Genomic DNA, 13,279 nt, shown 5'->3' with positions numbered 1-13,279 from the left:
AACGGTCATAGTAAGCAAAGTGTTTCCCTTGGTTCTGTGAGCTGTTACAAATTATTGAAACTGAGGAAGGGGTCACGGGAACTTCCGATTTGTACCCAAATCAGAGAGAGGTGTGGGTAAGCTGGGGACCCACTACTGACAATTGGTGTTTGAAGTGGAAGGGCAGTCTTATAGGAATCTGTGTTAGCTCCCGGATGTTACTGTATTAAATTGTAGAATACTCAGTTGGTGTCTGGAATTGGAGAATTGCTTGGTGTGAAAAATCCACATATTTAGGGTCAGAAGTGCTGTGAGTAGAGCAACAGTTTTCCTGTAGACTCTCACTATCTTGTAAGCATCTAAAAGCTACATGGTCCAATATGGTAGCTACTAACTACATGTGACTAACTAAATTAAATTATAATTAATTACAATGAAATAAAATTAAAAATTCAGTTTCTCAGTCATACTGGCCACATTTCATGAACTCAATGGTCACATGTGACTACTGGCTACTGTACTGCTCAACAGTAACACAGAACATTCTCTATCATCACAGAAGATTCTATTAAACCATATTGTTCTAGAGGGCTGATAAATCTTTACCATCTTCAAGGGTTCTGCTCAAACAAATAAAAGCCTTCCCTATGATTAAAGCACCTGATAATAAAATAAAATCAGGACATGCCAGTAGGCAATAAGAACCAAGAGAATGGGTACAGTTACGGATATATGTTCTCTGTTTATAATGTGGCCAAGCTATCTGGTTAGAGAAGGTGCCTATCCCTTCCCAATATTCAAAATCACTCACAGCATTCTGAAACTACACAAATAGAAGTCAAGGGGGTAGGTCACTCCTTTCATACTACCATGATTATTATCTCAAAGTCTTGTACATTATTCTGGGTGCCTATACAAAAATATGACTAAGTTGAAACAAAATACATTCTTCCCATTTGATACAGATCTAAAAGGCTATGGTTTTATGAGTTTAATAAAGTGACTGCTGCAGTTGACAAGATAGTATGTGTTGTTTGTCTTCAAGACATGCAAGAACCCAGCAGGAAAATCTGTATTCAATCATTGTGTCAGGGGAAAAGCAACTACTAAATGATTAAAGATGTTCAAGTGGTGAATTACATAACAACATTCAGAGTTTTAAAGCTGTTAAAAGTCAAGTAATTTAAAATTTCCCCCCAAAATAAGGTCCAAACTGTCTAAGCTTTGAAGATCAATGGGGGATGCTAAATGCCAATTATAAAGAAAAGGTTTTTTTGAAAGCAGTCAAAAACAAGAGGACACTAATTAGTATTTTATATGATGTCTGGCATCTAGCAAGTAAAAATTAAAATTAAAAGTAAAATGTTCTCGACTAAAATAAATCTAGAATAATGTTTTTTCCACTTGTATTTTACTTAGATTTTTCCTCAACACTTTAATCATTGTTAATAAACAGCTTGTCACTTGGGAAAAGGTAATTGAGCATTTTGTCATCCATTTTTAATTTATAGCCTTGAAATATGCATTTAGAGGGGAAAAAAAACTTCTCATAAGGGACTCCTAGAAGAATAAACTTTATAAAATTTTAATGACTTTTCATTAATTAGAAAATTTGAAATAAAAATTTTAAAGTAGATAATTACGCACAGCAACATTTTCAGTCTATTGTAAAGCAAATCTCTGTCCCCCAAACTACTAACTATAGACTGAATCAACTTTGAAAACTCTGAATGTTTCTCCTTAAGGAGTATTATATAAGAGAGTAAGGCCTGGCAAGGTGGCTCACACCTGTATCCCAGCACTTTGGGAGGCCAAGGCAAGACTGCTTGAGCTCAAGAATTCAAGATCAGCCTAGGCAACATAGTGAACACAGTGAGACCTCATAACAACAAAAAAATTAAAAAATTAGCCAGGCATGGTGATATGAGCCTATAGTCCCAGCTATTCCAGAGGCTGAGGCAGAATGATCACCTGAGCCCAGGAAGTCAAGGCTGTGGTAAGCCGTGATCCACTGGCACTGCTAGATGCCAGACATCATATAAAATACAAGGCTGGAGTAAGACTCTGACTTACACAAACAAAAAAAGAGTAAATAAGAGAATAGGTAAATGAGAGAATAAATATGTGAACATTTAGAGGTAAAACATACCTGACATTAATAAGTAGATATTAAGACAAATGTCAAGACAACACAGATATATCAGATTGTTTCACATTCTGTAAATCAAAGACAACTCTATTCACTCAAATTCATAATATATTTAAAATATTTCTTTTAGCTACCATTTTTAGAAAATAAGCCAGGAAGCATGTTTTAGTATGAAAAATAAAAGAAAGTAGAAAGACTGACTACTCCACTTTTTACTTCAGAAGTAATTTTATTGCAGAAGACAAAAATGAACCTTGAGGTCCAACAGCAAATGAATACTACAAATGTGCTTTGCTTTAGTTCTAAGAAAAGGCCAAAAGATAAATATTTCACATTTAAAAAATATGTTCATTTCACATTTTAAAAATATGTTCATATTCCCTACTGCTATGGTGTCACAGAGGGAATGGCCAAGACTGGAGGAAGAGAATGGTGAGGAGCAATAAGACAGGTGTGGTGACAGGCACTGAACTGGTTACCTGGATTAACCTCCCTGAGTCAGTCCCTCACACGCCTATGTGGATTAGAGTAATATTCTCCTTTCCTACTCTCAAAGGTTAAGGGGAATCAAGAAAGAGTGCATTAGTAACAATGATAATGCTTTAAAATTCAGAAAGCATCTTTTACTCCTAAGAATATCCAAATCCAGCATTCTGTGGTATGTATGAATACCTAATATATTAATGATTCACACCTACTTCCACCTCACATTTATTTTAATGGTCTACCATCATAGCTTAAGGAAAAAATGTTAATCCTTTAAAATTTAAGGAATTGAAGACAGTTCAAGTCACATTCAAACTGTATTTAAAAGAAAACATAATTGTGATAACTAGCTAGTAAAGCTTAATAATATTTAGAAAAGGCCATTAAAATTGTGCGACAAAGCAAAAACCTTAAGCTATTACATCTTTGTTTTCCTTCTGTTAAATAATTGTAATTTAAGTCTGTCAGCTTGTTTAGCAAACAATGAAATTTATAGTTCTCACAATGTTTCCCAGAGAGAAAAGTTGAATTCGTAAGGACATTAGACACTCATGAAATGATACACATGAAACAGTAATATCTCACATTCAGGAAAAAAATGACTCTAATCACAATTACATCAATATTACATATAACATACTAATTTAATTCCCCTACTGTCCACTAAGACAGACTGAAAAATCTCAAACATCTGAAAAATCTTTGCAATAATGATTTGTAAAGTCAAATTTCAGAAGATAAATTATAAGTTTTTCATCTATCTATATTATCAACTTGTGAATAAATTTACCATTTCTGTCAACTAGTATTTTCTTTTTGCCATATTCCAGTAGCAGAACATTAATGATTTCTATTTATTTTTTAAGTTTTGATCTCAAATACAGATCTTAAGAAAAAGACTTGCTATCACATTTTGTATTATTTTCAAGCAATAATTAAAACAATATATTCACATATTTATACAATAAAAATATACAGGCTGAGCTCGGTGGCTCAGCCTGTAATCCCAGCACTTTGGGTGGCTGAGGTGAGTGGATTGCCTGAGCCTGTGAGTTTGAGACCAGCCTGGGCAACTTGGCGAGACGTCGTCTCTACAATAAATAAAATATTAGCCTGGTGTGGTAGTACATGCTTGTAGTTCCGGCTACTTGGATGGCTAAGGCGGAAAGATCACCAGAGCCCAGGAGGTCAGCGCGTTGGGGTGGCTGTGAGTGTGCCACTGAACTCCAGCCTGGGGGATGGAGTAAGACTCTATCTCAAAAAACAAACAAAAACCAAAAAACAAAACAAAAATATATATATACACAAAATATTAATTGATCAAGATTGCCTATATAGTTACTAGAGTGTACCTTTGCTAAAATACAGAAGCTGGAAATGCTTCTGAAGCATATGGTCTAGAAGAAAGAGAGAATAATATTAATGACAACAAAAAATATTTACTCTATGCTCACCTTGTAGAATTTTTGTAAGGACAGAGGTGAGATACTACTAGTACTCATATTTTTCAGATGAGAAAAACTGAGGTACATGGAAGTTAAATAATTTTTCACCATCACACAGGTGGTAACAGACTAGAAACCAGTGTATTAGCTTATGCTGATTATCCAGAAGAGAGTTAACATAGTAGACCTGAGACTGCTAACCTTACAAAAAACTGCTTATAATGTTGGCTCTTGGCTGTTATGTGAAAACTTGGATTTTAGGAGAGTTTCCACCATTCCCTCATAAGAGTGGCTCACTATGCCAAAACCATTTATATAAACAATATGTAGTACCTGGTTTCCTTCCGGAAGTGTAGAATTTTGGTAAGTGATAGACAGAATATACCTACATAACCAGCCACCAATAAAAACCTCAAGTTTCTCATGAATTTCCCTAGCAGATATTTCACACCTGTTGTCACAATTAGTAGTTGGGGAAACTAAGTCCATCTGTGTAACCCCACTGGGAAAGGACTATTGAAAGCTGGCAACTGGTTTTCTTTACACTGTGCCCCATGCATGGGCATTTTCCCTTGGCAGACTCTATTTTGTCCCCTTTCACTGTACTAAACCACAGTTATGACTATGGATATCGCTGAGTCACGTGAGTCTTAGTGAATTGTTGAGCCTAGGATGGTCTTAGAGACACATGATGCACTGATGTACATACATGCTCACTTACTATGTTAGGCACTCTATCATATTTGTATAGAGTTTTATAGTTTTTTAAATGTTACTGTGTATATTATTTTAATTTCCAAATAATCCTGTAAAGCCATTTTCTAAGCTTGTAATTCTTAGCCTCTTTGCATGTAAATAGATGAAGTATTGTATTTTTTTTTTTTTTTTTGAGTTGGGGTCTCACTCTGTCGCACAGACTGGGGTGCAGTGGCCGCTCCCGGCCACCGCAGCCTCGACCTGCTGGGCTCCGGCGATCCTTCCGCCTCAGCCTTCCGAGTAGCCGGAATTACAGGCGAGCACTACCACGCCCGGCTAATTTTTTGATTTATTGTAGAGATGAGGTCTCGCTGCCCAGGCGGGTCTCTAACCCACAGGCTTAGGCAATCCACTCACCTCAGCCTCCCAAAGGCGCAGGATGACAGGCTGAGCCACCAAGCCTGGCTGAAGTATTGTATTTTTAAACTAAAGTTCACTTAAGCCAGAGCAATTCACATGTCCAAAAGTAATTTTGACAAGGATTTTCTTTAAGTGATATAATACTGGTTAAAATTAAGGATATTTGTGGGGTTCCTGAGAAACTGGGTCTTTATCAAGCAAATGCCAGATGCAAATCACAAACAAATCCAAGCCTAAATAACAATTCTCAATCACCTCTTGCTTAAGGTGATTCTTGAATTTCAGGATTTCAATATCCTAGGCTAGGAAGACAGAGGCTGTTTTAACCTATCTAGACTGCCCTAGGATGTGGCTTTACCTTTTTAATGTACATTCTTCTTTAAAAGATGCTACTGCTATACTGGCTAAATTAATCCTTCAGAATGATGCGAGAATTCCAGTTCACATCACAGTGTTTTTTACCTTATCGGCCTGACGCATATAGCAGTAAAGAATTCCTCTCATACATTTTATAGCTGAGTGCTCCAGTTCATGGGTCCTTCCCTTGTCATCATCAATGCGCCTGGGTAAGAGAGATAACTCATGAAACAAATTGGAAAGGCATTTGAAAAGGAAGCAGAGCTTTTGATAATTAAGTATTTAACTATCGAGCTAATCCTATGTTCTGGTGACGTCTACTAATTCTGTCACAGTGAAACTACTTTCTCAGAAGAAGTAGAAATGTTGCAGTTTAAAAAAAATTCTGTGATAAAACTTGTGCAGATATTTCCTTCTTTTAATGAAGCAATTGCTTGAAAATAGCATATAATATTTTCCAAAATGATTCGGCCAAAATTTTAAAAGATATTTCCATATTGGAAAAACTCCACCAATAGATTTTAAAAATTCACTGTTATAGAGGAGAGAGAATTTTTATTACCAATCCCTTCAGGTTATACAATGACCACTTGAAAGTAAGGAAGCCATGTGTTTAATTACTACCAGGGCAGGCACTTTAAGTCATAGTCAAGAATGCCTTCAGCTAAACAAACAACCGGGATGACACATTATATATTTTGGCATTAAGTTCTATATTCTCAGGACTTAATTGAGAACTAATTGGTCATATTTTACATCTCTTGCTTTTAAAAATAAAGAACAGCTAAAGTCTAACTATGAAACTATGTTAAAATGTTCTTTTTTTTTTAATAAGTTGCTTTTTTAAATAGATCAGTTACTTTAAAAAGGTGGATGAAAGTTGCTTATTGTTGAAAAATAAAAGTGACATATTCATTGATTCACTTAATCTTAACTAAAATATCTAGCAATCATTCTCACTTGATAAAAAGTATAACCTTTTTATAAAGTATAAGTCTGCTTAAAAATTAGACTATAATTATTTCCCACTTCAATAGATCTCATATACCACTCACGACTGGGAAGATGATTATTTTGACATAGTACGATGAATATCAGTAAAAAGTATGGTAGTCACTATTTGCACATCATTCCTTCTTTCTCATGCAGGCACTGCAGTAAAACTAGCATGAATTTGCTCTATATTGTATTTTATCCCTAAGGTTAGACACAAGTGTTTATTAATAGAGTTATCTAGCAAAGTAACTCTTTAACATCTCTACCAGATATTTGAAGCATTTGAGAAAAGATTAATGTTTTTTTCGTCCGTATGCTGCCCTTACTATTGTATTTATTAAAACAATTAATCCCAACATTTCATTTAGAAAAATCTACCAAAAAAGCTAAAAGGATGCTACAATGAATCAACTGTTTATTTTTCACCGAAATTCATCACTTGTTAACATTAGCTTGCATTGTCTATTTTTTTCATTTGAAAGTATGCTACAAACATCACAATCCTTCAGCCCTATGCCCTTCATGAAGTATCTCTAAAAAACAAAGACATTTTCCTACATAACTATAATACCATTATTATATCAAATAGTGATACTATATTATATAGTCTAGACTCAAATTTGTCAAATTATCTCCCAAATGTTCTTTATAGTGTTGTTTTGATGCATGATCTAATTAAGAATCACATATTATACTTGGTCATCATATTTCTTTAGTCTCTCTTAAACTAGTCATCCTCACACCTATTTCCCAATCTTGCATGCTACCTATATATTTTTTAACAGGACAGGAAAGTTATCTTATAAGAAGCCACAATCCAGCTTTGTCTGATGTTTATTCATGTATAGACTTGTGTTAGGTATTTTGGTAAGAAGTTAGCACAGTTGAGGAACACCTTGCATTGTGTCAAATCAAGAGGGACAACTAATGTCAGTCTGTTCCATTACTGTCTTAACCACTTGGTTAAGGTGTCATTTATACTCCCTCTACCCCCAGAATCAATAGCAGTTTTAATCTAATAAAGCTATACTGTACTTATATAGAACATGTAAAGAAATACTTTTAGTGACATTAGCACAGAAGTGTGCTAAAGATGACTGCTGCATATTATCTCAGTATTTGATTTACTTTTTAAAATCCAACACAACAGCCAGGCTTGGTGGCTCAGCCTGTAATCCCATGCTTCGGGAGGCTGAGGTGAGTGAATTACCTGAGCCCACAAGTTCGAGAACTGCCTGGGCAACTTGGCGAGACCTCATCTCTAAAATAAATAATTTTTTTAAAAAACCAGCCAGGTGTGGTAGCGTGTGCCTGTAATTCTGGCTACTCAGAAGGTTGAGGCGGAAGGATCGCCAGAGCCCAGCAGTTCGAGGCTGCAGTGGCCGGGAGCTGCCACTGTACTCCAGTCTGGGTGACAGAGTGAGACTCCAACTCAGAAAAAATAAAAATAAAAATAAAATAAAATAAAATCCAACACAACAATGATTTAAAACAGTCAAATCATGTTCATGTGGAAAATACAATTTTTAAGTCAAAAATACACACATAACTCTCACTTTCAGAAAATTAATATTCAGAAACTTATTCTTTCTTTTTTTAAATTTTTAAAATTTTTAAAAATTTTTTTGTAGAGATGAGGTCTTGCCAAGTTGCCCAGGCAGGTCTCGAACCCGCGGGCTCAGGCAATCCCCTCACCTCAGCCTCCCAAAGTGCTAGGATTACAGGCTGAGCCACCAAGCCCGGCAAGAAACTTATTCTTAATGACCTTAATTGTGGTGGAAATGTATTACTACTAAGTGTCAAAGACCACATTCAGTGCTTTCCACATAAAATGAAATAAAGGACACATTTTGTATTGTGAAACTTTGTTTTACTTTATAGAGCAATTATTTTACCTACAACCAGATTTAATTATTGATACTTCAATGAAGTACAGTGGGAAAACCACTAAAGTAGAAAAAAAAAGTGCTGACCCTGTCTCTATCATAAACTAGTTGTACAATTCTGAACAAATGTGTTAAGTACTCTGGACTCTAATTTTATCATCTGCAAAATTCAGTCACCATCAATTCCCTCTATCATCAAAACCAATCAACTCAGAAAACTAGGGACAGAAAATTTCAGTCACAAAATGTTAGAACTGGTCTCATGTAAACCCTTAAAAAGAGGATTAGAGGCCTATAAAGGGAAGTCACAGGTCACACAGTAAATCAGCATCAGAGCCAAAAGACAGCTGCTCAGTTTGTCTTGGTCCCACAAAACCCTATTACCTAGACTTGAGTTAGTAAGACAGCACACACCACCTCACCTGTATGCAAGAGCCAAAGCCCAGGCCCCGGCAGCACAATACAGGCTGTCCTGGATCTTGGCCTTCTGATCATCACCACATGTTTTAGTGGGAAAGAGACCAGTAGTTGGACTTTGATACAACAGCAATGTTGACTTGACTGCAAATGAAGATAAGACAAAGAATAAATTGTACAGTCAGCCATTTTCCCTGGGCTTAATCATCTTTGGTTTCTTCATTCCACTTCTGAAGATATAGAACACCAAAGATTTGCAAACAATTTCATGTCACTCCAGCTTTAGTAGGAATTTATCCTGCATGAAGAGGTCTCTCCAGTTCTGAGGACTTAGCTAATTAGTACTTAAATAGTCTTTAGCATATCCTGGTTAATATCAATATGTATTATAAGTCTTAGTAAGATAATATGAGGTACAGGAAAAAAAGATAGCCTAAAACAACTGAGCACAATATATATATATATATATATTTTTGAGTTGGAGTCTCGCTCTGTTGCCCAGACTGAAGTGCAATGGCCGCTCCTGGCCACCGCAGCCTCGACCTACTGGGGTCCGGCGATCCTTCCGCCTCAGCCTTCCAAGTAGCTGGAACTACAGGCGCGCGCTACCACGCCCGGCTATGTGTTATTTTTGATTTATTGTAGAGATGAGGGCTCGCCAAGTTGCCCAGGTGGGTCTCGAACCCGCGGGCTCAGGCAATCCACTCACCTCAGACTCCCAAGGCGTGGGATTACAGGCTGAGCCACCGAGCCCGGCTAATATTTTTTAAAAAATCAGTTCAACAGGAAAACTTTCTGCAAATGTATAACAACAGAGTATATATTTGCTAAATCACAAAGTCAACTCAACTGCTGTAAGTAAACTAAGTTATCAACAACTTCAGAAGAATGAATAAAGAAAATAGGGCAGAATTTTATATTTAATATATTTAAAAATTTTTTTATTTCTATTTTTTTGAGTAAGAGTCTCATCTCACTCTGTGGCCCAGGCTAGAATGCAGTGGGGCACACTCACAGCCACCACAGTTTCAACCTGCTTGGGCTCAGGTTTCTTCCATCTCTGTCTTCCAAGTAGCTGGAATCACAGGTGTGCACCAACACACCTGGCTAATTTTTGTGATTTATTGTAGAGATGAGGTCTTGCCAAGTTGCCCAGGCTGATCTCGAACCTCTGTACCCAGGCAACCCTCTCACCTCCGCCTCCCAAAGTACTGGGATTACGGGCATGAGCCACTGTGCCTGGCTAGCATCCTGTATTTCATTGATGACTAAATTGTGCCTGATATTCAGAGTATACTGCATTCATTTTACTTATTATACAGGTTACGGATATGTTTAACATTTTAAAACTCAATCCTATCCTTATATAACATGAAAACAGCAGTAAGTAAATAACTGTGAATACTTTACTTAAATAAAAGAAGATTGAGCCGGGCTTGGTGGCTCAGCCTGTAATCCCGTGTTTTGGGAGGCTAAGGTGAGTGGACTACCTGAGCCCACAGGTTCAAGACCCGCCAGGGCAACTTGGCGAGACCTCATCTCTACAATAAAACAAAAACTTGGCCAGGCATGTAGCGTGTGCCTGTAATTCCAGCTACTTGGAAGGCTGAGGTGGAAGGATCGCAGAAGCCCAGCAGGTTGAGGCCACAGTGGCCAGGAGCATGTCACTGCACTCTAGTCTGGGTGACAGAGTGAGACTCCAACTCAAAAAAAAAAAGAAGACTGAAATTATATATTTTATTATCTTTTATAAAATAGTACTAAAACAGAAAAAATATACACTAACATTACGTTTACTAAAAGCTATATAATTCCTATCTAACTATAAGTATATGAGGAATGTTTTTGGTAAAATACATTAAATTAATCTTATTTTGATGGGCATATGTTGACTACATTTTAGGATAGTTTTTCAAAGGTATAAAAAACACACTTGTCCTTCACAGAGATTACAGGATTAAAATCTTATTTTTCTCATTCTATACTGATTTTCTCATGATTGTTTTTTCAGATTACCAGAATATTTATTATTTTTTCCAGTTTAAAGAATTGGTCCTCATAGTCTAAAATAAACAATTGACATTTCTTTTTAAAAATATAGCTAGTTCTCACTACAAAGATAATAAAAAAGGGCAACATAAGAATGTATGCCAGAATCTTGACCAAAATAAGTTAAAGTTGTACATGATGTTGAAAGAGACAAAAAAAGAAAAAAAGTCCATATCTATAGTCTGAAGAACAAAGAGAGTCCCATGTAAACATATCACAACGTTGCTTACTCACTCTGAAAGACAAAATTTGCCAGGCTGATGCTGGAAAAACAAGATGAAACAAACACATATAAAAACCCAGGAACCTGATAATAATAATAACCTGAGATTACCTCTTCTATTTCAGTGAATTAGAAATGGATACAAAAGGTTCAGGACTACCTGGGAGCCATGAATAGGTAAATGAGAAAGTTAATACTTATGTGAAATATTTGTTTATTAATCAAGAAACATCCTCAAACTATTAAATCCAGTAATGTTTAGGAAGATTTAAAAAACACAGAAGATACTGGTGACAGTTTTAAAATTATTCAAGGGCTATATATGACCTGTTGGATTCCTCTGATAGTCCTGATATTGATGTGCAATTGGAATATAGAACTGCCTAACACCGAAACTATCCCAATACCCAAATGAGAGAATAATATTATTCCCATAATGTACATAATACAACCACAGCAGAGTAAATACTAATCATAGTTACCTAAAGACATGTTTTCCTCAGGTTATGCTTACCAATTCTGTAATAATGATCCAATTTGTCCCAAAGCGTTTCATTATCAGGTCTTGGAAGATTAATGCTTTTAAGAGGTTCATAAACTGAACCTAAAAGAAAAATGAAAACCCATCACATTCAGTCATTTTCACCCAGAGAAACAAAGAAAAGTTCTAAACAAATGAAGGAACACTACTTAAAGTTTTAATTTTCATTGTTATATGTGAACTACCATATTTTACTACTGGTGAAACTTTGCTGGGGGACAGAAGAGAAGTAAGTACCCTTAATAAGTATACAAGTGCTCTAAACATTATGGGATATTTCTAACCTCACCCCCAGCACTAGATCCAACTGACTAATATGTATACCAGTCCTAATAACCCAAATAGCATTAATACTCACGTGATAGTCACTAGTTCAATAATTTTTAATTACTATATATTTAATTGCATGCCCTTACATCCAAAAGAATACAATCCTCTCATATTCCAAAGCCATCCACTCTACAAATATTCAGCTAGGTTTCATGCTGAAATTCTTAAGCCTTTACTTTCTCTGAGATCGATAATATTCTTGTCTTATAATATGGACTGTGATCAGAGATATTTCTACTTCTTAGCCATGAAAACTACTTCAGGGTGTTAGCAGAGTATGGTGCTCAAAAGCCACAGAATACGCAATAATCATGATAATTTGCCACAAAATGGATACAGAAAATTGTTCACTTGACTACTGCACTTTCTCAACTGCTGACAAAGATACCAGAACCTTCAGCCATCAGACTATATACTATCTCTTATTCTTGTTAAAAGCACTCAGATATCATAAACATCTCAAGGTCACATTAATCCACCTCTGGATTCAGGTAATGTATACCATATAGCTAGCAACATAACACAAAAATGAACCTATAATTTACCTACAAGGGAAAATCATGTTGGCACACATTAAGATCCTGCTTTTAAAGAAAATTAAAGCATTTATGCTTATAAAATTGCCATGTCCAGTATGCCAGTTTAAAGTCAAGGTACTAGGAATCTTCTTATGTTTAGGCAAGTGGTAAACATTATGAATGAAGTAAAGAAAAAAAGACCTATACATTCAGGCACCAGTTTCATCACTGTCTGCTGCAAAGAGAGATAATTTCTGGGTAAAAACAGAGAACAGGATGTCAATGAAGAGTACAGTTTCTGAAAAAGAGTTTTCACAACAGTACCAACTGGAACATTGCCACAGTGAAGAACAGACAACCCTATCAACAGGCAAGCGAGCATCAGGATTCAAACCTTCCTCCCCCTGCATAGGAGACAAGGGTCCAGTCATGTCCTTTGCCTTCCCGCACTCAGCTCTGGGCAGGTAAAGTATATGGGTAGCCTGGCAATTGGGAAAGAATATGTCACTGCTAGAATGTAAGGAACTAAGCTCTGGGAGTCTATACATTCTCAGTGAAGCTCATCCACTAAGAAAGAAAATAAAATCAGGTACAATCATGTTATAAATTGTATATATGCATATGCAAAAATTAAAGGGACACCTTTACGGGAGTGAGTGAATAACATTTCTGTTTTTATTTAGATCTCTATTAGTAGAGTTAGTATATAAAGATTTTGCCTTATATAAAAAAATTACTGGAAATTAATTATATTCCCTTCTATTACAATTAGGAAAATAATACATGT

General features: G+C 35.9%; 1 protein-coding gene across 1 annotated transcript in view; it reads right to left on the bottom strand.

Moving 5' to 3' along the window:
* Window positions 1-12,923, bottom strand: part of PHKB (phosphorylase kinase regulatory subunit beta) — a 187,228-nt gene extending 174,305 nt beyond the window's left edge. The window contains exons 1-4 of the mRNA XM_008070580.1: window positions 12,710-12,923; window positions 11,618-11,707; window positions 8,837-8,975; window positions 5,638-5,737 (exon numbers count right to left, since the gene is read on the bottom strand). Of these exons, the coding sequence (XP_008068771.1) occupies window positions 5,638-5,737; window positions 8,837-8,975; window positions 11,618-11,707; window positions 12,710-12,923 (543 nt within the window). The remainder of the gene's footprint in view (window positions 1-5,637; window positions 5,738-8,836; window positions 8,976-11,617; window positions 11,708-12,709) is intronic.
* Between the last annotated feature and the right edge of the window lie 356 nt (window positions 12,924-13,279).

Source organism: Carlito syrichta, unplaced genomic scaffold (assembly GCF_000164805.1).
Source record: "Carlito syrichta isolate Samal-C Ts95f unplaced genomic scaffold, Tarsius_syrichta-2.0.1 Scaffold313764, whole genome shotgun sequence".
Taxonomy (NCBI): Eukaryota; Metazoa; Chordata; class Mammalia; order Primates; family Tarsiidae; genus Carlito; species Carlito syrichta.
This window is presented reverse-complemented; position numbering and strand designations above follow the sequence as displayed.